Below are 22310 nucleotides of genomic sequence, written 5' to 3' on the forward strand. Positions count from 1 at the left end.
AAGGGAATAGGGGTGCCATTTGGGATGCGAACAACAACGACCCCTGTTAGAGCCCTTTAAATCAACAACCTTGCTGTCCTCCACTAGGCTGGATTGCCCGTCGGTCTACCTGGTTGGAGCCTCCACACTGCCACTGTTTATAATCCCGTTCACCTCTTCTCTGTCAGTTCAGCTCAAAGGGCTTTATTGGGTGGGAAACATATGTTTACATTGCCAAAGCAAGTGAAATAAACAAAAGGTGAACAGTAAATATTACACTCACACAAGTTCCAAAAGAATAAAGACGTTTCATATTATGTTTATATACAGTGCTGTAATGATGTACAAAAGGGAAAATAAATAAACATCAATATGGGTTGTATTTACAATGGTGTTTGTTCATCACCGGTTGCCCTTTTCTTGTGGCAACAGGTCACAAACTTTGCTGCTGTGACGGCACACTGGTATTTCACCCAGTAGATATATGAGAATTTATCAAAATTTGATTTTTTTTCAAATTCTTTGTGTGTGTAATCTGAGGAAAATATGTCTCTAATATGGTCATACATTTGGCATGAGGTTAGGAAGTGCAGCTCAGTTTCCACCTCATTTTGTGGGCAGTGTGCACATAGCTTGTCTTCTCTTGAGAGCCAGGTCTGCCTACGGCAACCTTAGTCAATAGCAAGGCTATGCTCACTGAGTCTGTACATATTCAAAGCTTTACTTAATTTTGGGTAATTTACAGTGGTCAGGTATTCTGCTACTGTGTACTCTCTGGTTAGGGCCAAATGGCATTGTAAAAAAACATTGCTCTGTTTTTTTTGTTAATTCTTTCCAAAGTGTCAAGTAATTATCTTTTTGTATTCTCATGATTTGGTTGGGTCTAATTGTGTTGTGCTCTGTGGGTGTGTTTGTGAACAGAGCCCCCGGACCAGCTTGCTTAGGGGACTCTCTCTCTCTCTCAATTAAATTCAAAGGGATTTATTGGCATGGGAAACATATGTTTACATTGGCAAAGCTCTCACTCTTTCTAATGTGTATTCGTGTTGAATGTATTGAATTGTGTCATTGTTAAAGCGTTTTTAACATTTTGTTTTATCTCCCCCATCTCCTTCTGTGGTTCAGGAGATGGAGAAATGCCAGGCCAACCACTTCCTCATCCTCTTCCGTGACTCCAGCTGTCAGTTCCGGGCCGTCTACACCATGAACCCAGAGACCGAGGAGATGGTGCGCCTAACGGGCATCGGGCCTCGCGTCATCAGCCCCGCCATGGTGGAGTCCATCTACAAGTATAGTTCGGACCGCAAACAGTTCACCACCATCCCGTCCAAGACCATGTCCATGAGCGTCGATGCCTTCACCATCCCCGGGCACCTGTGGCAGAGCAAGCGCCCGGGCACACCCAAGAAGCTGGGCACCCCCAAATAATAACTAGAACATTTCACTGATGGAGGAGGTGATAGGTGGGGGAGGAAGGAGGTGGACATATGTAAATCAGGGGCCCCTCTTCCCCCAGTCAACCCCCCTCCCCACCCCCTCCTCCCCCCTCCTTTCTCTTATATTGGTTTGGTCCAGTGTTGGCTATTGATTTGGGGACTGCTTTGGTTCAGTAGGCTGGTCAGGTAGTCTGCCGGAAGGATCTGAAAGGAATACATTACACTGGTGTCAGACATGTATAAACCGCCTGCCCCTTTAAGCCTGTCCAACCGGATGGTCTCTGCCCCTTTAAGACCAATCTGGGTCGTATTCACGAGGAGGCAAACGGACCAAAACAGGGAGGGACTACCTGAATGTGTCCAATAAAAAACGCTTGTTTTTCGTTGCAATATGTTTTGCTACGGTGTGCACCAATGAATATGACCTTCAACCGCTCTGTGTATGGGGGACATTTGTACATGTCATGTGACAAGGGGGCCAGCTACAGATAATCACTACTACTAAAGCCATTCATAGGGCCCTGTCTGTCACACACTACACCTCCGTAGGGGCCTCTGATTGCCCCCCACGGCCTGATATACCTAGATTGTAAAATAATAATGTTTTGATAGGACAAGAATGAACAGGGCTTCTTCCCACCGTACTAGGCCTCTTACCCCCAGGGCCTGGCTCACCCAGCCTCCTACTGCTTTCCCACTGCCTTCCCTTGACTAACCCCGTCCACAGTCATCCATTGTGACCTTAAGCACTTGGTGGTGAGCGCGAGAGGGAACATCTCGCACACACTGCCGCAGCTCTCTGAACAGAACATGGGGGTCAGACCCGCAATCTCCCTCTCTTTCTCTCTTTTCTCTTTCTTTAATCTGACCTTCTTTCTTCTTTAATTCCAGGACTCTTTCTCCTCCCGTCTGCTGCCTCTCCCTGCAGACGGGACAGAAGAACCCACCCTGAAAGAGATCCGACTTAGCAAACTGCTCTCTCATGAATGTAGGGCGCACCCGAACCACTCGGCTCCCCCCCGGGTGTGTTTTCGTTGGCCAGTCGAGGACTGGGAGGTACTGTATTGGGCGGGTCCACCGAGGGCTCTAGCACTCTTGGCTGGCTGCCGTGCCTGTCAGTCAGAGCGGTATGAAGGACTCCGCCCAGCTCCAACGCTACTTCAGCTGTAGACATCTGGATGTTTTTTTTTTTACACCACTATTTTTGACATGTTGTGCTGAGTGAATCGCTTCGGCCTTCGTGAGCAGAAATGAGAACTAATCCCCCCCCCCTTGCTTTATGTCCTATTTCAGTACGAGAGGTGGAATGAAAATAGCGTTATACCGTTGTACATTATTATCTTGATGAATGAAACTGGAAAAAATGAAGGAGGACTTTATACTCTGTTTAGCATTACCCAGGATTCACATTGTGTGGAGAGAGAAAAAGAAACAAAAATGAATGACAATTTAATATATATGAATGCTGTTTATTGCTAATTACTTTCAGTTTTGACAATGATTTGTACAAACTAGTTGAACTATGAATAAGCTAGCCTGCTGCTTTACCATTAGCGAGGTGTGCGTGTGTCTGAGAGAAGAGCGCGCCAGTGAGTGAATGAGTAGAGAAACTGTCTGACTACAGAGACTTAGTGAACTCTCCACAATCTGAGAAATAAACCCACAAGGACAAAAATGAACAAGCTGTGTCATTTGAGATCACACACACACACACACGTTACCTGTGAATGAAAGATAATCAGGACTGTATCAGCACTATTTCGGTCCCGCTGCAGGGTATGGTGTGGTACTACGGTTTTTGGGTAAGCCTCGACCCCATGACCCCATAGGGTACCATTTGGAACACAAACCGTATTACTGCTCTAACCTGTAGGCCCTAGTGGGTTCTGATCTCCTCTTGTCTTCATTTAGCACTCTGGCTGGCAGGCCTACTACATCAGCTGATAATCAGCTGTCATCTCTCCTGTCTTGTTTCACATCACAAACTGCCTCCCAACAACATCACGTTCCTGTCGTTCTGACTGAGATTTCCAATGGAGATCTGATAGATTTTTTTTTTTGGTCTCTCTAAAAAGCTCGACAATGGGGTTGTATGTTCAGTGTGTATGGCAAGGAGTGTGAGATGAATGGATGTGTGTGACTGGTGTAATGTGTATATCTGTTTGTAAAGGAGAGTACGTATGCGATAGTTGAACTATAACTGGATTCTGTGCAATTCTCCTGTAGACAGTAATTCAGTCATGTAACCCCATGGTGTGTTTATTGGGTAATGATTATAAGGATTTTTTATGATTTAATTTTCCCCATTTAAAGTGGTGATTGATGTTCATTTCATAGAAGACATGTCCTGTATGTTGTCTTTTTTATTTAGCTCTGTTGCCACTGTGTCGATGTGGGCAGAGTGCTTGTGTTCCTCTCGCAAAATTGTTCATGATTGCAGATCTATCCCAGGTAACTGGAACGGGCTAATAAAATCATTTTAAAAATCACCATTACCCCTTTCATTTATGTCATGCTCATTCTTAGTGTTTCTGGACCCACCTGTGCTTAAATGATTTCTAAAGCATCTATCGTATGGGGGCCTTAAACACCTTTTTTAAAAGTTTAGTTACCAATCGGTTCCCCGTTTTTAAAGTTTGAGGGAATTTCTTTCCTTTGAAGCGAGAGGAAAAAAAAGACATTTTTAGTTGAAGTCCATACTGTCAGCTAGCCCCACAGTGCAACGCTAAGACTGTTGGCTAAATGGTATGTGTGTAACTGAAACGCGAACCCTCTATGGCCCATGTCAACAAAAAAAGTGGTTGAGTGGTTCTTTTAACGAAACTAAATATGCTCAAATCTGGGTATAAGATTAAAGGAATGTGAATCTTATTCAGTACATTTAGTAATTGCTCTTCGGAAGCCTGCCAACAGGCATGCTAGCTTGTCTGACTTGATTGGTTAGCTAGTTATGAGATTGGGAACCTATCTGGGCTTGCTAAAGCCAACTTCAACAATTGCTAAGTGGCGAGTAGTATTACAGTGAAGGAACGAAAAATAAAATGTACAGGACACATCTGAGGGGGAAGTGACGCCTCTGTTTATTTCAAACCGGTCTTGTGGTAAAGGGATGACATACTTCACTCCAGATTTTGTCTGACAGATAAAACCGATACACAACATTGTCTCGTCAAATGATATGCATATGTCATCTGCATAATGTGTGTACAGGAGAAGAGGAGAAATTATATAGCAGTGTTTTGGTTCCTCCCATCTGACTGAATACTGACTAGTTAACTCAGGGTTTCAAACAAATGATCAATTGGAGATAAGTATTACATTACTCAAACTTGTCTGAATAACTTGTAATGATTACTTGGGAGGAAGCACACAAAGTAGCTGGATGTTGTTACTAACCACAGGCCCTGGATCTGATGTTGATGTCTTATCCCCTTAATGGTTCGGATTGGCGTTAGGGTCATTGGGTCCAGCTTTGGAAGTCCCCATTCAAGTCAATGATTCTTCCATTTTATTAATTTTATGCAGATAGGTAACTTTTGGGCCCAGATCTCAGATCTGTGCTTTGGGACAATGTCTACCTTTTGAGCAAAGATTACAATCTTGGTGGACATATAACAGGCTCATTGGCAGTTGAACATCACCCTGATGCCCAGGACTTGATCAGTATGGAGAAAATGTTTTGAAATGCAGTGAAACAGGGAGGTAATACCTACATTTGTTCTGTTTGCGTTCCGTTGCAAAATGTTTTGCTACGATGTGCCCTATTGAACAGACCCCTGGGTTGTGTACACCAGGCTACACCTTGGCAAAAATGTTTTACAATGGAATACAAAAACACTTTTTTATTGGACAAGTCGAGGTAATCTCTCCGTGTGCCAAATTAACACAACCCAGGTAAGGAGAGGGAGCCCACTAGCCAAATCCAGCAGGCACCCTTCCAGCAGGTAGTTGTTCAGAAGTGCATAGCAATCAGCATCTGAGTGGAACAGGGTTAAACGTCCCAAATGACACCCTATTCACTGCAGTATATAGTGCACTACTTTTGACCAGAGCTCTATGGGGGGCCTGGTTAAAAGTAGTACACCATGTACAGAATAGGTTGCCATTTGGGACAGTGTTGTTCAACTGTGTAAAGCATTCTCTGTTAGCAGCGCAAGGCGGTATTCAGCTGTGTTTAGCGTGCAGCATCTCTGTGAGCAATGAGTTGCAGGGCAGATCACCCTGTAGGTGGCGCTGGTACAGATACTCCTCCACCTGCAGGCTGATGCTGCGAACCTCAGGAAGCCGTAGCAGCAGTTGGCCAAACTTGTCGGTGTGACCCGGGTGGGTGTAGAGGGTGTGGTCCATCAGGGTGTGGTTCACCCTTTCCTGGGTCCGCTCCACCTGCCCGCGGTCCTGCACCGACTTCACATCTGCAGGGTCGAGAAGGACAGGTAGAGAAAGTTAGTCGAACATCTATAAACCATCTGTAGGGGACTATCCAAACGGACTTCACGTCTGCAGTGTGGAAAAGACCGGCAGAGACAGTTTGAACAATTGGGAAATGTCTATGAGATTGTCTAATACAAAAACCCAATCAAGTTGTCCGTTTCCAGTAGAGATTCCTTGGCTGAGAATCAGCCAACCAGGGATCTAAACCAGAGACCCACAGGAGAGGTACATCTGAGAAAAGTAACATTCAGTAGGACCGGAGGACTCACCAGGGTTGAAGAGGACCAGGTATTTGAGGCACACAAACTCCTGTGTGTCCAGGTGGAGGGCCTTGAGTTTAACCACCAGGTCCTGAGTCCTTGACACCAGACTGGTCAGAGTGACCCCTGCCTGGGTCAGGATGTTCGACACCTCAATCTGCATCAGAGAGACAGGACTATTTAGGACCTCCAGACTTGACACCTTCCAGACAATTCATTCAAAACAATTTACAACTTTCAGACGATTAAACTTTAAGACTATCCAGATATTTTGTGTGTCTGAGAGACTTTTTTTCGCTCCACATTTAAACTGAACAAAAAAATAACGCAACCTACAACAATTTCTACCATTTGCCTCATGCTGCACGACATCTTCACATACAGTTGATCAGGCTGTTGATTGTGGCCTGTGGAATGTTGTCCCACTCTTCAATTGCTGTGCGGAATTGCTGGATATTGGCGTGAACTGGAACACGCCATTGTATACGTCGAGCCAGAGCATCCCAAACATGCTCAATTGGTGACCTCTCTGGTGAGAATGCAGGCTCTGTAAGAACTGTGACATTTTCAGATTCCAGGAACTGTGTACAGATCCTTGCTACATGGGGCCGTCCGTTATCATAATGAAACAGGAGGTGATGGCGGCGGATGAATGGCACGACAATGGGTCTCAGGATCTCATCGCGGTATCTCTATGCATTCAAATTGCCATCAATAAAATGTAATTGTGTTCGTTGTCCGTAGCTTATGCCTGCCCATACTATAACTCCACTGCCACCATGGGGCACTGTGTTCACAACGTTGACATCAGCAAACCGCTCACCTCCACAATGCCAGACATGTTCTGCAGTTGTGATGCTGGTTGGACAAATTCTCTAAAATGACGTTGGAGGCGGGTAAGAGAAATTAACATTCAATTCCCAGGCAACAGTTCAGGTGGAATTTCCTGTAGTCAGCATGCCAACTGCACGCTCAAAACATGAGACATCTGTGGCATTGTGTTGTGTGACAAAACGGCACATTTTAGAGTGACTTTGTCCCCAGCACAAGGTGCACCTGTGTAGTGATCATGCTGTTTAATCAGCTTCTTGATATGCCACACCTGTCAGGTTGATGGATTATCTTGGCAAAGGAGAAATGCTCACTAACAGGGATGTAAACAAATTTGTAAACAACATTTTAGAGAAGAGCTTTTTGTGTATATGGAACATCTCTGGGATCTTTTTCAGTTCATGAAACCTTCACATGTTGCGTAATTTTTTTTCAGTGTACATTTTAGTAATGTATGTGTAATGTGCTCTTATCCAGAGTGACTAGTAAGTACATTTTCCTCAATAAAGTAGCTGTCAGCAAAGTCTGAGCTACTAAAAAAAGCTACTAAAAAAAGTAAGTAAGGTCCGAGTGTTAGTTCAAGAAAGGCCTATGTGAGCTTCGACTGGAAGCCATTGGAGTGTGCAGAAAGAGCGGGGTGACACAGGAGAACTTGGGAAGTTTGAACACCAGGCTGACTGCAGCGTTCTGGAGAAGTTGCAGGGGTTTGATGAGCCCAACCAACAGTGAGTTGCAGTAGTCCAGACGGGAGATGCCAAGTGCCTGGATTAGGACATGCACCGTTTCCTGTGTGAGGTAGGGCCGTACTCTACAGATGTTGTAGAGCATGAACCTGTAGGAGCGAGTCACTGCTTTGATGTTTCCAGAGAACAGGGTGTTTTCCAGGGTCAAGCCAAGGTTCTTTGCACTCTAGAAGGGGGAAACCGTGGACTTGTCAAGCTTGATGGAGAGGTCTTTTAGCGGGCAGGCCTTCCCCGGGAGGTAGATCAGTTCCGTCTTGTCGAGGTTGAGCTTGAGGTGGTGGGCCAACATCCAAACTGAGATATCTGCTAGGCACACAGAGATGGTTGTTGCCACCTGGGTGTCAGACAGGGGAAGGAGAAAAGTAGTTGAGTGTCATCTGCCTGGCAATGATAGGAGAGACCATGTGAGGATATGACTGGGCAGAGTGACTTGGTGTATATAGAGAAGAGGTTCTAGAACCGAGCCCTGGGGGACACCAATCATAAGATCATAAGTGTTGCAGACACAGATCCTCTCCAGATCACCTGGTAGGAGCGGCTTGCCAGGTAGGATGCAATCCAAGAGTGTGCAGAGCCTGAGACACCCAGCCCTGAGAGGATGGAGAGGAGGATATGATGGTTCACGGTGTCAAAGGTAGCGGATAGGAGGATGAGAACATAGGATAGACATTTAACTTTGACAGTGGGGAGAACCTCTGTGACTAGTTAGGTTCAAGAAGATTGTTCTGAGAGAGATAGCTTGAGAGTTGTTCAGAGACGGCAACCTCAAAAGAAAGAAGGGATACCAGTCTGTAGTTTGACGTCAGAGGAGTCAAGTGTTGGTTTCTTGAGGAAGGGAGTGACCCGGGCCATTTTGAAGTCAGGGGGGAAGCAGCTTTTGGTCAGGGATGAGTTGATGAGGGAAGTGAGGAATGAGAGAAGGTGTCCAGAGATGGTCTGGAGGAGGGGATGGGGTCGAGCGGGCGGGCGGGTTGTCGGGCATCCGGACCTGACTAGTCGCAAGATTTCATCTGGAGAGAGAGGGGAGAAAGAGGTCAAGGCGTAGGGTAGTTCTGTGTGATGGGGATGAGGAGTGATTTGCCTTCAACCTTCTTTTCAAAGAGGTTGACAGAGTTGTCTGCAGAGAAGGAGAATGGAGGATTAAGTAGGGAGCAGAAGGTGGAAACTATTTTCTAGGGTTAGAGGCAGAAGCTTGACATTTTGAGTGACAGAAAGTGGCTTTAGCAGCAGATAGAGAGGAAGAGAAGGTGGAGAGGAGGGAGTGGAAGGATGATAGGTCATCTGGAAGTCTAGTGACCATCTGAGTAGGGGCTGAGTGGCTAGGGCTGGAGAAAGGGAGACAGAAAAGGAAACAACGTAGTGATCAGAGACTTGGAGGCGGTTGCTGTGAGATTTGTAGGCGAACAGCCTCTAGTAAAGATGAGGTCAAGCGTATTGCCTGCCTTGTGAGTGGGAGGGGACTGAGAAAGGGTGAGGTCAAAAGGGGCAAGGAGGGGAAAGATAGAGTTGGAAAGAAATTAGTTAAAGGCAGACGTTGCGAGGTTGAAGTCGGCAAATACGAACAGCGGTGAGCCATCGTCAGGAAATTAGTTTATCAAGGTGCCAAGCTCATTGAGGAACTCTTAAGGGCACCTAGTGGGCAATAGATGACAACAATGTTAAGCTTGAGTGGACAAGTGACAGCATGGAATTCAAATGAGAAGAAAAGAGAGCAGCTGGAGTAGCAGTGTTCTCTGGGGTGATCCATGTCTCCATCAGGGCTCAAAAGTAAAAGGACTGAACGGCAGCATAGGATGAGATCAACTCGGCGTACTGGACCAACGATCAGCAGTTCCAAATGTTGCCAGAGACCAGGAATTCCACATGAGTTGTGTGTGCAGGGTACACTAAACTAGAAGGGTTTCAGCCAAGGGCTGTGGAGTGTCTGTAAAGCCTACAGGGAGAGGAGCGAGCTGGGATAGAACACACAGTTGCCAAAGCTACAAAAGAGCAAAACGATATCACCTGAAAATAACTAGCTAAGATACTCAAGTGAGAGTGTTGTGGAGCCTTCCTCTCATGCTATTCAGACTACACAGGACGTTCAAACTAGTTGGGACTATAGTATTATTCAGGCAATACATTATAGTATGGGCTAATCGAGGAGGAGATGGTGAGGAAGAGGATGAGGACGTGCATGAGAACGAGTACAAGGATGACCACAAGGAGGAGGAAGGGAAGGAGGACAGTGATTTGGAGTTGGTACCTACCTGTTGTCCTGTGACCAGATAGATGCAGCCTTCTCTGCTGTAGGCCACCTGTCGACACAGGTGATCCAGCACCAGCAGCTCACTCCAACAGCTCTGCAGCAGCACCATCTGGTCCTCCACCTAAAGGAGTAACCACCAGGACCACACACTGGTCAGTTCACCTCTCAATGCAGTCAATTCAGGAAGTGAATTGAAAGTGTCCCATTGTGTTCTATGAGGATAATATGTGTGTGTGTATGACCTTAAGCTCCTTGAAGAGAGCACTGTTCCTGGCCCATTCCACAAGCCCAAACAGAGTCTGGTCGGCCATTTTACACATGATACTGAAGGTGTTGAGGCGGTCGTGTTTCCCACGGCTTGCCTGCTCTCTCTGCAGGCTGGCCAGCACCTTCGCACGCAGCCGGCGCTCATCCGGCTCACCCTCCAGAAGCTGTGCCAGGAAGCTAGGTATGGGAGCAGTCAACATGGAGGTTAAGGTCGGGGTTGGGGTGGAGCTCGGGGTGGTTGTGGGCGTGGTGAGTAACCCGTTAGGTGTGGGCGGGGTTGGAGGTGCCGGGCTGTAGCTATAAGACATCATCTCACTTTTCTCCTGGTGGTATCCGGATCCCCCTCCATGGGGGGAACGGTGGTACACTTCAGGGTAAGCCAGGGATGGGGGAGGAGCTAGAGCCCTCCTGTCCCGGTTCAAGGTGCAGTCCAGAAGCATGGGGGGGAGCTCTGAATGGCCCAGATTAGAGGGGTAGGCCTGCGATTGTTGGAAATTGTCAGAGGGAAGGGGTGCCGATGTGTGACTGGACATCAGGTGAATGTTGTTTGAAACGGAAGGCTGATGAGTTTGTGCACTTTCCAGTTTGATCCTGTAGGGGGTGGTGCTGTGCTGCTGGTGGTGGTAGACCCCTCTCTGCTGTTTCATCTGCCTGTCTCGTCTATACAGAGGGCCAAACTTGTTCCGGCCACCTCTCATTCGGTCTGCCCTTACCGCTGTAGGACCAGAGAGTAACATACAGTAGAGGTATGAGTATACTGACACTATAATGAAGAGTGTAACATGAGTACATTAAAACTATATTTAATAAAAGTTACATGTGAGTGTATTGACACTAACAAATGAAGAGAGAGTAACAGGAGTAACAATCCTGCCAGGAGGGCTCATTGGGCAGGGTATGCATATGTTCGGGGAATATTCGAATGGTACCAACTCCCATTGTGCCAGCACTGCCATTGTGCCAGTAAGCTCAATCAAACTCAGCAAATGTATTTGAAAAGACAAACCAATACTACTTGAACCCAGGTCTGATGTCAGCATGTTTTAGTGTACACTATCTGGGTCAGTTCTGGTTTATGAGTCCACAGATTAGTCATATGAGGGAGCAGAACATGGAAGGGTATCAGTGGAAGTAAAGGTAAGGCATTATGCAAACTAGCACACAGGAGATTTCCACAGGTACACATAATGGGAACACTTCAGTACATGAGTGATAAAGTACAGTGCCTTGCGAAAGTATTCGGCCCCCTTGAACTTTGCGAAGGCACTATATATTGAAAGCTGGGGCTTTCACATAGGTGTGTTTCCTGAATGAACGAATAAAGCAATTAACATCCCATCATGCTTACAGTCATATATAATAATTCTGGGCATGCCATTACTTTGGCTACCATGGTTATGCCCCCATAGGATGACAATCCATCAGGGCACGAGTGGCCACTGAATGGTTTGATGAGCATGAAAACAATATAAGCCATATGCCATGGCCGTCTCAGTGACCAGATTCCAACCCAGTTGAACACCTATGGGAGATCCTGGAGTGGTGCCTGAGACAGCGTTTTCCACCACCATCACCAACACACCAAATGATGGAATTTCTCGTGGAAGAAGTCTCACATCCCTCCAATATAATTCCAGACACTTATAGAATCTATGCCAAGGTGCATTGAAGCTTTTCTTGATTGTGGTGGCCCCAACAGCCTATTAAGACATGTTATGTTGGTGTCCTTTATGCTGGCAGTTACCTGTATATCCGGGATGGGCAACTTTGATGGGGGTGGGGGCCTCAAAACATCTGAACTCATCCGGGGGTGGGGGCCGCCGTTGCTCGCAGGATGTTTTTGATTGTTGTTGTAAATTTAACCAAGGAAAGTCAGTTAGGAACAAATTCTTATTTACAATGACGGCCTACACCGGCCAAACCCGGATGACGCTGGGCCATTTGTGCGCCGCCCTATGGGACTCCCATTCACGGCCGGTTGTGATACAGGCTGGATTCCTACCAGGGGGTCTGTGGTGATGCCTCTAGCACTGAGATGCAGTGCCTTAGACCGCTGCGCCACTCGGGAGCTCTGGATTGATCAAAGGGCCTTCAAAAGGGGCCAACTAGTTGCCCATCCCTGCTTTAAATGGTTCTGAGTCCCACATGTCTGTCCTGTGCATGTCTTCGTGTGCACAGAGGTGTGTGTATGCATGTGTTTAAGTGTGGGTGTATGCATTTGGTTTAAATGTGTGTGCATGTGCGAGTGAGTGAGTGAGTAGTGCCGTACCCTCTCTCTTCATGCCCACGGCCAGGCACTTCTGGAAACGGCAGTAGGGGCAGCGTTTCCTCTGGGAGGGGTTCATGGGACAGCTCTGTCTCTCTGCACAGGTGTAACGCTTGTTGTTCTGCACCGAACGCTTGAAGAAACCCTGCAGATAGAGAGAGAGGAGAGAGACAGGGAGCCAGAGAGAAATGGGGTGGAGAGAGAGACAGAGAGCTCATTCAAGCTGCTGCTAGGATGCGGTTTGTGTGCCTTGTTATGTCTCAAAGGAAACAATGAAATCACTTGAATCTACGATAGACGTTAATAAAAATACACTTGGTTTCATGTAGCTGCTCTTGACTGAGCTGGCCTGGTGTAATAGAACAAATTAAATAGTCCCAAAAGTAAGGAAAAAACAACAACATCCCATCTGCCACTCCAGACAGGCTCAATGTAACAGTCAACAAAATCATCCCAATACTATTTGAAACAAGTGTGTCACTGAAAAGAAGTGTGTCGCCGATCACGCTGGGCCTACATTACCTTGCAGCTCTCGCAGGTGAGCAGTCCATAGTGGTAGCCAGACACTTTGTCTCCACAGACTGGACAGACCTCCGCCTGATCTGGCCTGGTCCCTGGCTCGGTCTTCAGCTCCTGAGCTGCGGAGTGGGGAAGGTTTAGCTGTTTAGGATCCCCATTAGCTGCTGCATGTGAATTAGCTACTCTTCCTGGGGTCCCCAAGGTGTTGGGAGTGTCATGCATTGGCTAATGGCAGGGATGCTTGTCTGCTTGTTATTAAGTGGCTGACCAATGTCTAACTACGGGCTAGATTCAAATCAATTTTAAAAGGCAATGTGTCAGTGTTTCGTGGAGACCGCATCACGGTTAACACTGCATAAGTCGGTTGGCTCAATCAGAAATGACCTTTAAACGTCAATCATGCTATAACGCGGACCTTCTGTGGTCCGGATTGAATCGAGGCCTAAGTTAGTAGTCAAGTCAAGTTCTTGTACTTATACTCGTTAACTCGATCTGAGTCCGAATTCACAAAGCATATCAGAGTAGGAGTGCTGGTCCCTCGTTATTCATTGTGATTTAAAAGGTGAAACCAAACTGATCCTAGAACAGCACTCCTACTATGAGACACTTTATGAACACGGCCCCAGTTTATTCTTCAGTAAATGAGAGGCGGCGGCCTCTGAACAGCCATCGTGCTATATTCTTATCACTCAGATTGATAGTTCAGTTTATAGTTTTAGCCTGTCTTATTGTGACACTTACGTAATTCATATTGACCATGTTTTTAGTGAATGAACAGATTAGGGCAATAGGAAAGTATGTTTGGCAATGGAAATGATGATATTAAGAGGAAATTCACCAATGTCCATATTTGATAAATAGTGAGCGATTTAAAAGTTCCCCTTCCCTGAAGCTGTCTTCACACCCTTCATTCAACTGATAAATCAAAGTACTGTGACAACTAGCCTGGTTCCACACTGTATAGCTGTATCCAACTCTTCTTTCCTTGTAATGCCATACATGTTTGGCTTGACAATGAACAAACAGAGGAGTTGGCCAAAGCACAAATTGGCTGGACCAGCATTTCCCGAACCCGGTCCCGGGGTCCCAATGGGTGCACAATTTCAAAAATACTAAATGTGCACCCCCTTGGGGTCCCCAGGACAGAGTTTGGAAAACGCTGAACTGGACCATCAGGCTATATGATCACACCTTTCGTGTCACAAACAAAACATTCTGAGAGGCACCTAGTAGCGTGAGAGGCAGCTAGAACAGTAACAGAAGCAGTTATAGTCCAGGTCGGTAACAGCAACCGTAATAACAGTACAAGCAAGATTACCAGTCCAGGTCAGTAGCAGTACTCACATGTCGACGATCCCTCCGAAGACAACAGATCCAGAGGCTGGGCCTGGCCCTGGTCCGCACGGAAGTGGCCCTGGGGTACGTACATTTTGAAAGAGGGGATAGCCTAAATCACCCTAACTAGTTCCTCATAGCCGAAGACAGACAGAGAGGCAGGCAGCCACAGCAGGACCTCTGCTGTCTGTCTAAGGACCCACTATTGGACTGTGCACCATAGTGGACTTTGGACTTTACTCCATTGTGGCGGTGCAATAAAATCCTGTCCTAATTTACTGGAACTCCTATCACAGCCTGGTGAGTGAAGACCTTCTTGGAGGAATTCCTGTGCAGTAAGTGCTGTAGGTAGGAAGGCACATGTAGGCAGGTAGACAAATAAGTAAGTAGGTACAGAACCAGTCAAAAGTTTGGACACACCTACTTTAAGGTTTTTTTGTTATTTTTTACATTGTATAATAATAGTGAAGACATTAAAACTATGAAATAACACATTTGGAATCAAGTAGTAATCAATTATGTTTTACATTCTTCAAAGTAGCCACCCTTTGCCTTGATGAAAGATTTGAACACTCTTGGAATTCTCTCAACCAGCTTCACCTGGAATGATTTTCCAAAAGTCTTGAAGGAGTTTCCACATATGCTGAACACTTGTTGGCTGCTTTTCCTTCACTCTGAGGTCCAACTCATCCCAAACCATCTCAATTGGGTTGAGGTCGGGTGATTGTGGAGGCCAGGTCATCTGATGCAGCACTCCATCACTCTCCTTCTTGGTCAAATAGCCCAATGTTGGGTCATTCAAATCAAATTTATTTATATAGCCCTTCGTACATCAGCTGATATCTCAAAGTGCTGTACAGAAACCCAGCCTAAAACCCCAAACAGCAAGCAATACAGGTGTAGAAGCACGGTGGCTAGGGAAAACTCCCTAGAAAGGCCAAAACCTAGGAAGATAGCCTGGTTCCTCTCTAGGTATGTGGGATGGCCAGTCCTCTTCTGGCTGTGCCGGGTGGAGATTACAGTGCCTTGCGAAAGTATTCGGCCCCCTTGAACTTTGCGACCTTTTGCCACATTTCAGGCTTCAAACATAAAGATATAAAACTGTATTTTTTTGTGAAGGATCAACAACAAGTGGGACACAATCATGAAGTGGAACGACATTTACTGGATATTTCAAACTTTTTTAACAAATCAAAAACTGAAAAATTGGGCGTGCAAAATTATTCAGCCCCCTTAAGTTAATACTTTGTAGCGCCACCTTTTGCTGCGATTACAGCTGTACGTTGCTTGGGGTATGTCTATCAGTTTTGCACATAGAGATTTTTTTCCATTCCTCCTTGCAAAACAGCTCGAGCTCAGTGAGGTTGGATGGAGAGCATTTGTGAACAGCAGTTTTCAGTTCTTTCCACAGATTCTCGATTGGATTCAGGTCTGGACTTTGACTTGGCCATTCTAACACCTGGATATGTTTATTTTTGAACCATTCCATTGTAGATTTTGCTTTATGTTTTGGATCATTGTCTTGTTAGAAGACAAATCGCCGTCCCAGTCTCAGGTCTTTTGCAGACTCCATCAGGTTTTCTTCCAGAATGGTCCTGTATTTGGCTCCATCCATCTTCCCATCAATTTTAACCATCTTCCCTGTCCCTGCTGAAGAAAAGCAGGCCCAAACCATGATGCTGCCACCACCATGTTTTTGACAGTGGGGATGGTGTGGTCAGGGTGATGAGCTGTGTTGCTTTTACGCCAAACATAACGTTTTGCATTGTTGCCAAAAAGTTCAATTTTGGTTTCATCTGACCAGAGCACCTTCTTCCACATGTTTGGTGTGTCTCCCAGGTGGCTTGTGGCAAACTTTAAACGACACTTTTTATGGATATCTTTAAGAAATGGCTTTCTTCTTGCCACTCTTCCATAAAGGCCAGATTTGTGCAACATACGACTGATTGTTGTCCTATGGACAGAGTCTCCCACCTCAGCTGTAGATCTCTGCAGTTCATCCAGAGTGATCATGGGCCTCTTGGCTGCATATCTGGTCAGTCTTCTCCTTGTATGAGCTGAGAGTTTAGAGGGACGGCCAGGTCTTGGTAGATTTGCAGTGGTCTGATACTCCTTCCATTTCAATATTATCGCTTGCACAGTGCTCCTTTGGATGTTTAAAGCTTGGGAAATCCTTTTGTATCCAAATCCGGCTTTAAACTTCTTCACAACAGTATCTCGGACCTGCCTGGTGTGTTCCTTGTTCTTCATGATGCTCTCTGCGCTTTTAACGGACCTCTGAGACTATCAAAGTGCAGGTGCATTTATATGGAGACTTGATTACACACAGGTGGATTGTATTTATCATCATTAGTCATTTAGGTCAACATTGGATCATTCAGAGATCCTCACTGAACTTGTGGAGAGAGTTTGCTGCACTGAAAGTAAAGGGGCTGAATAATTTTGCACGCCCAATTTTTCAGTTTTTGATTTGTTAAAAAAGTATGAAATATCCAATAAATGTCGTTCCACTTCATGATTGTGTCCCACTTGTTGTTGATTCTTCACAAAAAAATACAGTTTTATATCTTTATGTTTGAAGCCTGAAATGTGGCAAAAGGTCGCAAAGTTCAAGGGGGCCGAATACTTTCGCAAAGGCACTGTATAACAGAACATGGCCAAGATGTTCAAATGTTCATAAATGACCAGCATGGTCCAATAATAATAAGAACAGTTAACTGGAGCAGCAGCATGGCCAGGTGGACTGGGGACAGCAAGGCGTCATCATGTCAGGTAGTCCTGAGGCATGGTTCTAGGGCTCAGGTCCTCCGAGAGAGTGAAAGAAAGAGAGAAAGAGAGAATTAGAGAGAGCATACTTAAATTCACACAGGACACCGGATAGGACAGGAGAAGTACTCCAGATATAACAAACTGACCCTAGCCCCCCAACACAAACTACTGCAGCATAAATACTGGAGGCTGAGACAGGAGGGGTCAGGAGACACTGTGGCCCCATCAGAGGACACCCCCGGACAGGGCCAAAGAGGAAGGATATGACCCCACCCACTTTGCCAAACCACAGCCCCCACACCCCACACATTGTCCTGTTGAAAAACAAATGATAGTCCCACCAAGCACAAACCAGATGGGATGCATAATGCTGTGGTAGCCATGCTTTCTAAATAAAATCACTGACGGTGTCACCAGCAAAGCACCCCCACACCATTACACCTCCTCCCCATGCTTCACGGTGAGAACCACACATCCGGAGATCATCAGTTCACCTACTCTGTGTCTCACAAAGACAAAGGTTGGAACCAAAAATCTCAAATTTGGATTCATCAGACCAAAGGACAGATTTCCACCAGTCTAATGTCCATTGCTTGTGTTTCTTTGCCCAAGTAAGTCTCTTATTGGTGTCCTTTAGTAGTGGTTTCTTTGCAGAAATTTGACCATGAAGGCCTGATTCACACAGTCTCCTCTGAATCGTTGATGTTGAGATGTGTCTGTGACTTGAACTTTGTGAAGCATTTATTTGGGCTGCAATCTGAGGTGCAGTTAACTCTAATGAACTTATCCTCTGCAGCAGAGGTAACTCTGGGTCTTCCTTTCCTGTGGCGGTCCTCATGAGAGCCAGTTTCATCATAGTGCTTCGTGGTTTTTGTGACTGCAATTGAAGAAACTTTAAAAGTTATTGAAAATGTCTGTATTGACTGACCTTCATGTCTTAAAGTAATGATGGACTGTCATTTCTCTTTGTTCATTTGAGCTTTTTCTTGCCATAATATGGCTATTTTTTTCCACCTTTATTTAACCAGGTAGACTAATTGAGAACAAGTTCTCATTTGCAACTGCGACCTGGCCAAGATAAAGCATAGCAGTGTGAACAGACAACAACACAGAGTTACTCATGGAGTAAACAATTAACAAGTCAATAAGTCACAGTAGAAAAAAAGAGTCTATATACATTGTGTGCAAAAGGCATGAGGAGGTAGGCGAATAATTACAATTTTGCAGATTAACACTGGAGTGATAAATGATCAGATGGTCATGTACAGGTGGAGATATTGGTGTGCAAAAGAGCAGAAAAGTAAATAAATATAAACAGTATGGGGATGAGGTAGGTAAAATTGGGTGGGCTATTTACCGATAGACTATGTACAGTTGCAGCGATCGGTTAGCTGCTCAGATAGCAGATGTTTGAAGTTGGTGAGGGAGATAAGTCTCCAACTTCAGCGATTTTTGCAATTCGTTCCAGTCACAAGCAGCAGCGAACAGGTAAGGAAAGGCGGCCAAATGAGGTGTTGGTTTTAGGGATGATCAGTGAGATACACCTGCTGGAGCGCGTGCTACGGGTGGGTGTTGCCATCGTGACCAGTGAACTGAGATAAGGCGGAGCTTTACCTAGCATGAACTTGTAGATGACCTGGAGCCAGCAGGTCTGGCGACGAATGTGTAGCGAGGGCCAGCCGACTAGAGCATACAGGTCGCAGTGGTGGGTGGTATAAGGTGCTTTAGTAACAAAATGGATGGCACTGTGATAAACTGCATCCAGTTTGCTGAGTAGAGTATTGGAAGATATTATGTAGATGACATCGCCGAAGTCGAGGATCGGTAGGATAGTCAGTTTTACTAGGGTAAGTTTGGCGGCGTGAGTGAAGGAGGCTTTGTTGCGGCATAGAAAGCCAACTCTAGATTTGATTTTAGATTGGAGATGTTTGATATGAGTCTGGAAGGAGACTTTACAGTCTAGCCAGACACCTAGGTACTTATAGATGTCCACATATTCTAGGTCGGAACCATCCAGGGTGGTGATGCTAGTCGGGCGTGCGGGTGCAGGCAGCGAACAGTTGAAAAGCATGCATTTGGTTTTACTAGCGTTTAAGAGCAGTTGGAGGCCACGGAAGGAGTGTTGTATGGCATTGAAGCTCGTTTGGAGGTTAGATAGCACAGTGTCCAAGGACGGGCCGGAAGTATACAGAATGGTGTCGTCTGCGTAGAGATGGATCAGGGAATCGGCCGCAGCAAGAGCAACATCATTGATATATACAGAGAAAAGAGTCGGCCCGTGAATTGAACCCTGTGGCACCCCCATAGAGACTGCCAGAGGACCGGACAGCATGCCCTCCGATTTGACACACTGAACTCTGTCTGCAAAGTAGTTGGTGAACCAGGCAAGGCAGTCAATCCGAGGCTACTGAGTCTGCCGATAAGAATATGGTGATTGACAGAGTTGAAAGCCTTGGCCATGTCGATGAAGACGACTGCACAGTACTGTCTTTTATCGATGGCGGTTATGATATTGTTTAGTACCTTGAGCGTGGCTGAGTTGCAGCCGTGACCGGCTTGGAAATCAGATTGCACAGCGGAGAAGGTACGGTGGGATTCGAGATGGTCAGTGACCTGTTTGTTGACTTGGCTTTCGAAGACCTTAGATAGGCAGGGCAGGATGGATATAGGTCTGTAACAGTTTGGGTCCAGGGTGTCTCCTCCTTTGAAGAGGGGGATGACTGCGGCAGCTTTCCAATCCTTGGGGATCTCAGACGATATGAAAGAGAGGTTGAACAGGCTGGTAATATGGGTTGCGACAATGGCGGCTGATAGTTTCAGAAATAGAGGGTCCAGATTTTCAAGCCCAGCTGATTGTCAAGCCCAGCTGATTGTCAAGCCCAGCTGATTGTCAAGCCTATCTTATATATACCACCACATCTTTGTCACAACACAAAGGATAGGCTCAAACACATTAAGGAAAGAAATTCCTCAAATTATCTTTTAACAAGGCACACCTGTTAATTGAAATGCATTCCAGGTGACTACCTCATGAAGTTGGTTGAGAGAATGCCAAGAGTGTGCAAAAATGTCATCAAGGCAAAGGGAGCTTTGAAGAATCTCAAATATATTTTTATTTGTTTAACACTTTTTTGGTTACCAAATGATTCCATAGGTTTTGATGTCTTCACTATTATTCTACAATGTAGAAAATAGTCAAAATAATGCAAAACCCTGGAATGAGTAGGTGTGTCCAAACTTTTGACTGATACTGTGGGCAAGCAGGTAGGTTGGAAGGTAGAAAGGTACACCAACAGATTGCTGTAAATTTACTGCAAAAAAATACATTTAACTACATAATTATATATTACAGTACAGCACTGTAAAGAACAATGTAGAATGGGGTCTCAATGGCATGCTGCTACACTGCTGTAAAATTACAGCATTTGCAATTAACAATACATTTCACAGTAAATTATTACCTGTTTTGCTGTATATACTGTGAATTATGAAGCATTGTGGGAAAATGTTGTGGGCAGGTAAAGAATCTCTGGCTATTTAAATTATTGTGAGGCTATATTTGTTGCACCCGTTAGTGAGAATGCTGTACCCACAGAATACAGTACTATTTCACCATATTTTGGAAATCTAAAAACCTTGTCCTGTAAATATACAGTAATTTACTGTCTACTGTGCTACAAGTAATTTACTGTAATTCAGCAAATGCTTTACTTTAGTCATTTAGCACAGTGGTTTGCAAACTGGGGTGTTGGTCTCCCCCCAAAACAAAGTAATAGTATTATTACATATTTTTAAGGAACTCAGTCCGGCTTTCAACTTACTCTTGAAAGATGTAATTGTAGAATGTACAATTTCGAAAATGTGTAGTGCATAATCAGTTTTCCTCATCATCAGGTTCCCCAATGCTGGAAAGGTGGCCTGAGTAATAAATGTTGTGCACCTTATTTAGCAGACACTCTTGTCCAGAGTGACATACAGTAGCAATTAGGGTTAAGTGCCTTGCTCAAGGCCATTTCGGTTACTGCCCTAACACTCTTTAACCACTAAGCTACGTGCCACAGACGACAGTACTGTGTTTTAAAACATCTAAAAACATTTTCCTGTAAGTTGAAAGTAATTTAGTGCAATTAAGTACCACCCCACAGAATACAGTACCAAGCGATATTTTTGGAGCGCCAAAAATCTTTTGAACACTAGTGGGTGCATGGTATTGTTGTTTCTGGCTCATCAACATAGTGTAACGGCCCTGGGTTTATAAGCGCGGAAATCGACTCTGCCGCACGAGCATGCTTTTGCGGCACAGTCGATAGCCCGAGGTCCGGCGCTCTAGAAGGTCGAGGGTTCGAGACCTGCTCCCTGCTGTTTCAGTACATTGGTGTCAGAAGTGGGATCGGACCTTGCATCCACGACAGTGGTTTAGCCAAGTCCTTTTGATCTGTTTCGCCCGTTAGTCGTTGCCAGTTTAGAAGCCTTTGTTAGGGCCTCTTCAAGTGCAAGTGATATAAAAACACACCATTTTAATTGGTATGCTGTAATATATAATTACTTATTCAACAGCAATTGCTTTAATTTTATTACATCAAATAAAAAGTACTGTATTCCTATGTTGCTATATATTTACTGCAGCCTTCTATCAATGTAGTGGGACGGCAAAGAATTGTTGGGTCATTAACATATTTCGATGCGTACCTTGTAAGAGGCTATATTTTTTTGCACCGGTTAGTGAGAATGCCTACCAATTGAACAGATGTGTAAGTAGTGCCCTACCAATTGAATGTGTACAGGGAACAAATTCGAGAGGTAACAACTCTTAAACCTTTACTGGTTGAGCGTTTTGCCAAGTCCTTTTGGTCTGTTATAAATATACAAAATACCTAGACGACCCCAATGTATCCTCAACGACAACAACATTCTCAGTAAAGGTTCCAAAAACGTTTTTTACTTCCCATGACTGTGATTTATTAATTTTTTTTATCAACCTTATTTTAAAAAGCCACACAGCAGTAGAAATCCACTTTTTCGAGCTAAAAGATGATGGCCAGAGCTTACCCGTGATGTTGCACAACGATTTACGTCAATAATTAATCGTTTAAACCGAAGTATGACATATTTGGGCTTGAAGTGACACATCCGAACCTCCAATTTCGTGGGAAGCCGTCTCTTTATTTGATATGACATACCATTTTTTTCAGCCTACGTTTCGTTTCAGGGCTGGCTTTTATTTGA

General features: G+C 45.1%; 2 protein-coding genes across 2 annotated transcripts in view; one reads left to right on the forward strand and one right to left on the reverse strand.

The window, feature by feature from the left end:
* The window catches only part of camsap3 (calmodulin regulated spectrin-associated protein family, member 3), a 52707-nt gene extending 48803 nt beyond the window's left edge, over window positions 1-3904 (forward strand). The window contains 1 exon segment of the mRNA XM_064988708.1: window positions 1105-3904. Within this exon segment, the coding sequence (XP_064844780.1) occupies window positions 1105-1407 (303 nt within the window). The 3' untranslated portion in view covers window positions 1408-3904.
* A 568-nt stretch (window positions 3905-4472) lies between these two features.
* On the reverse strand, window positions 4473-14624 carry nr5a5 (nuclear receptor subfamily 5, group A, member 5). Its single transcript, XM_064988710.1, has 7 exons — window positions 14325-14624; window positions 12984-13099; window positions 12465-12606; window positions 10171-10910; window positions 9930-10049; window positions 6116-6263; window positions 4473-5827 (listed from the first exon to the last, which is right to left on the reverse strand). Exons 1-7 carry the CDS (start codon window positions 14407-14409, stop codon window positions 5580-5582), a joined length of 1599 nt encoding a protein of 532 aa, XP_064844782.1. The 5' UTR covers window positions 14410-14624; the 3' UTR covers window positions 4473-5579.
* Window positions 14625-22310: the final 7686 nt, after the last annotated feature.

Source organism: Oncorhynchus masou, chromosome 15 (genome assembly GCF_036934945.1).
Source record: "Oncorhynchus masou masou isolate Uvic2021 chromosome 15, UVic_Omas_1.1, whole genome shotgun sequence".
NCBI classification, from domain to species: domain Eukaryota; kingdom Metazoa; phylum Chordata; class Actinopteri; order Salmoniformes; family Salmonidae; genus Oncorhynchus; species Oncorhynchus masou.

Excerpts from the sequence above, each read along its gene's own strand:
- nr5a5 (XM_064988710.1), bottom strand. The coding sequence starts at position 14,409 with ATGTACGTACCCCAGGGCCACTTCCGTGCGGACCAGGGCCAGGCCCAG. Across the intron at positions 12,607-12,983 it reads TCACCTGCGAGAGCTGCAAG|GGTTTCTTCAAGCGTTCGGT; the intron begins GTAATGTAGGCC and ends CTCTATCTGCAG. Across the intron at positions 5,828-6,115 it reads CCTGGTCCTCTTCAACCCTG|ATGTGAAGTCGGTGCAGGAC; the intron begins GTGAGTCCTCCG and ends TCGACCCTGCAG.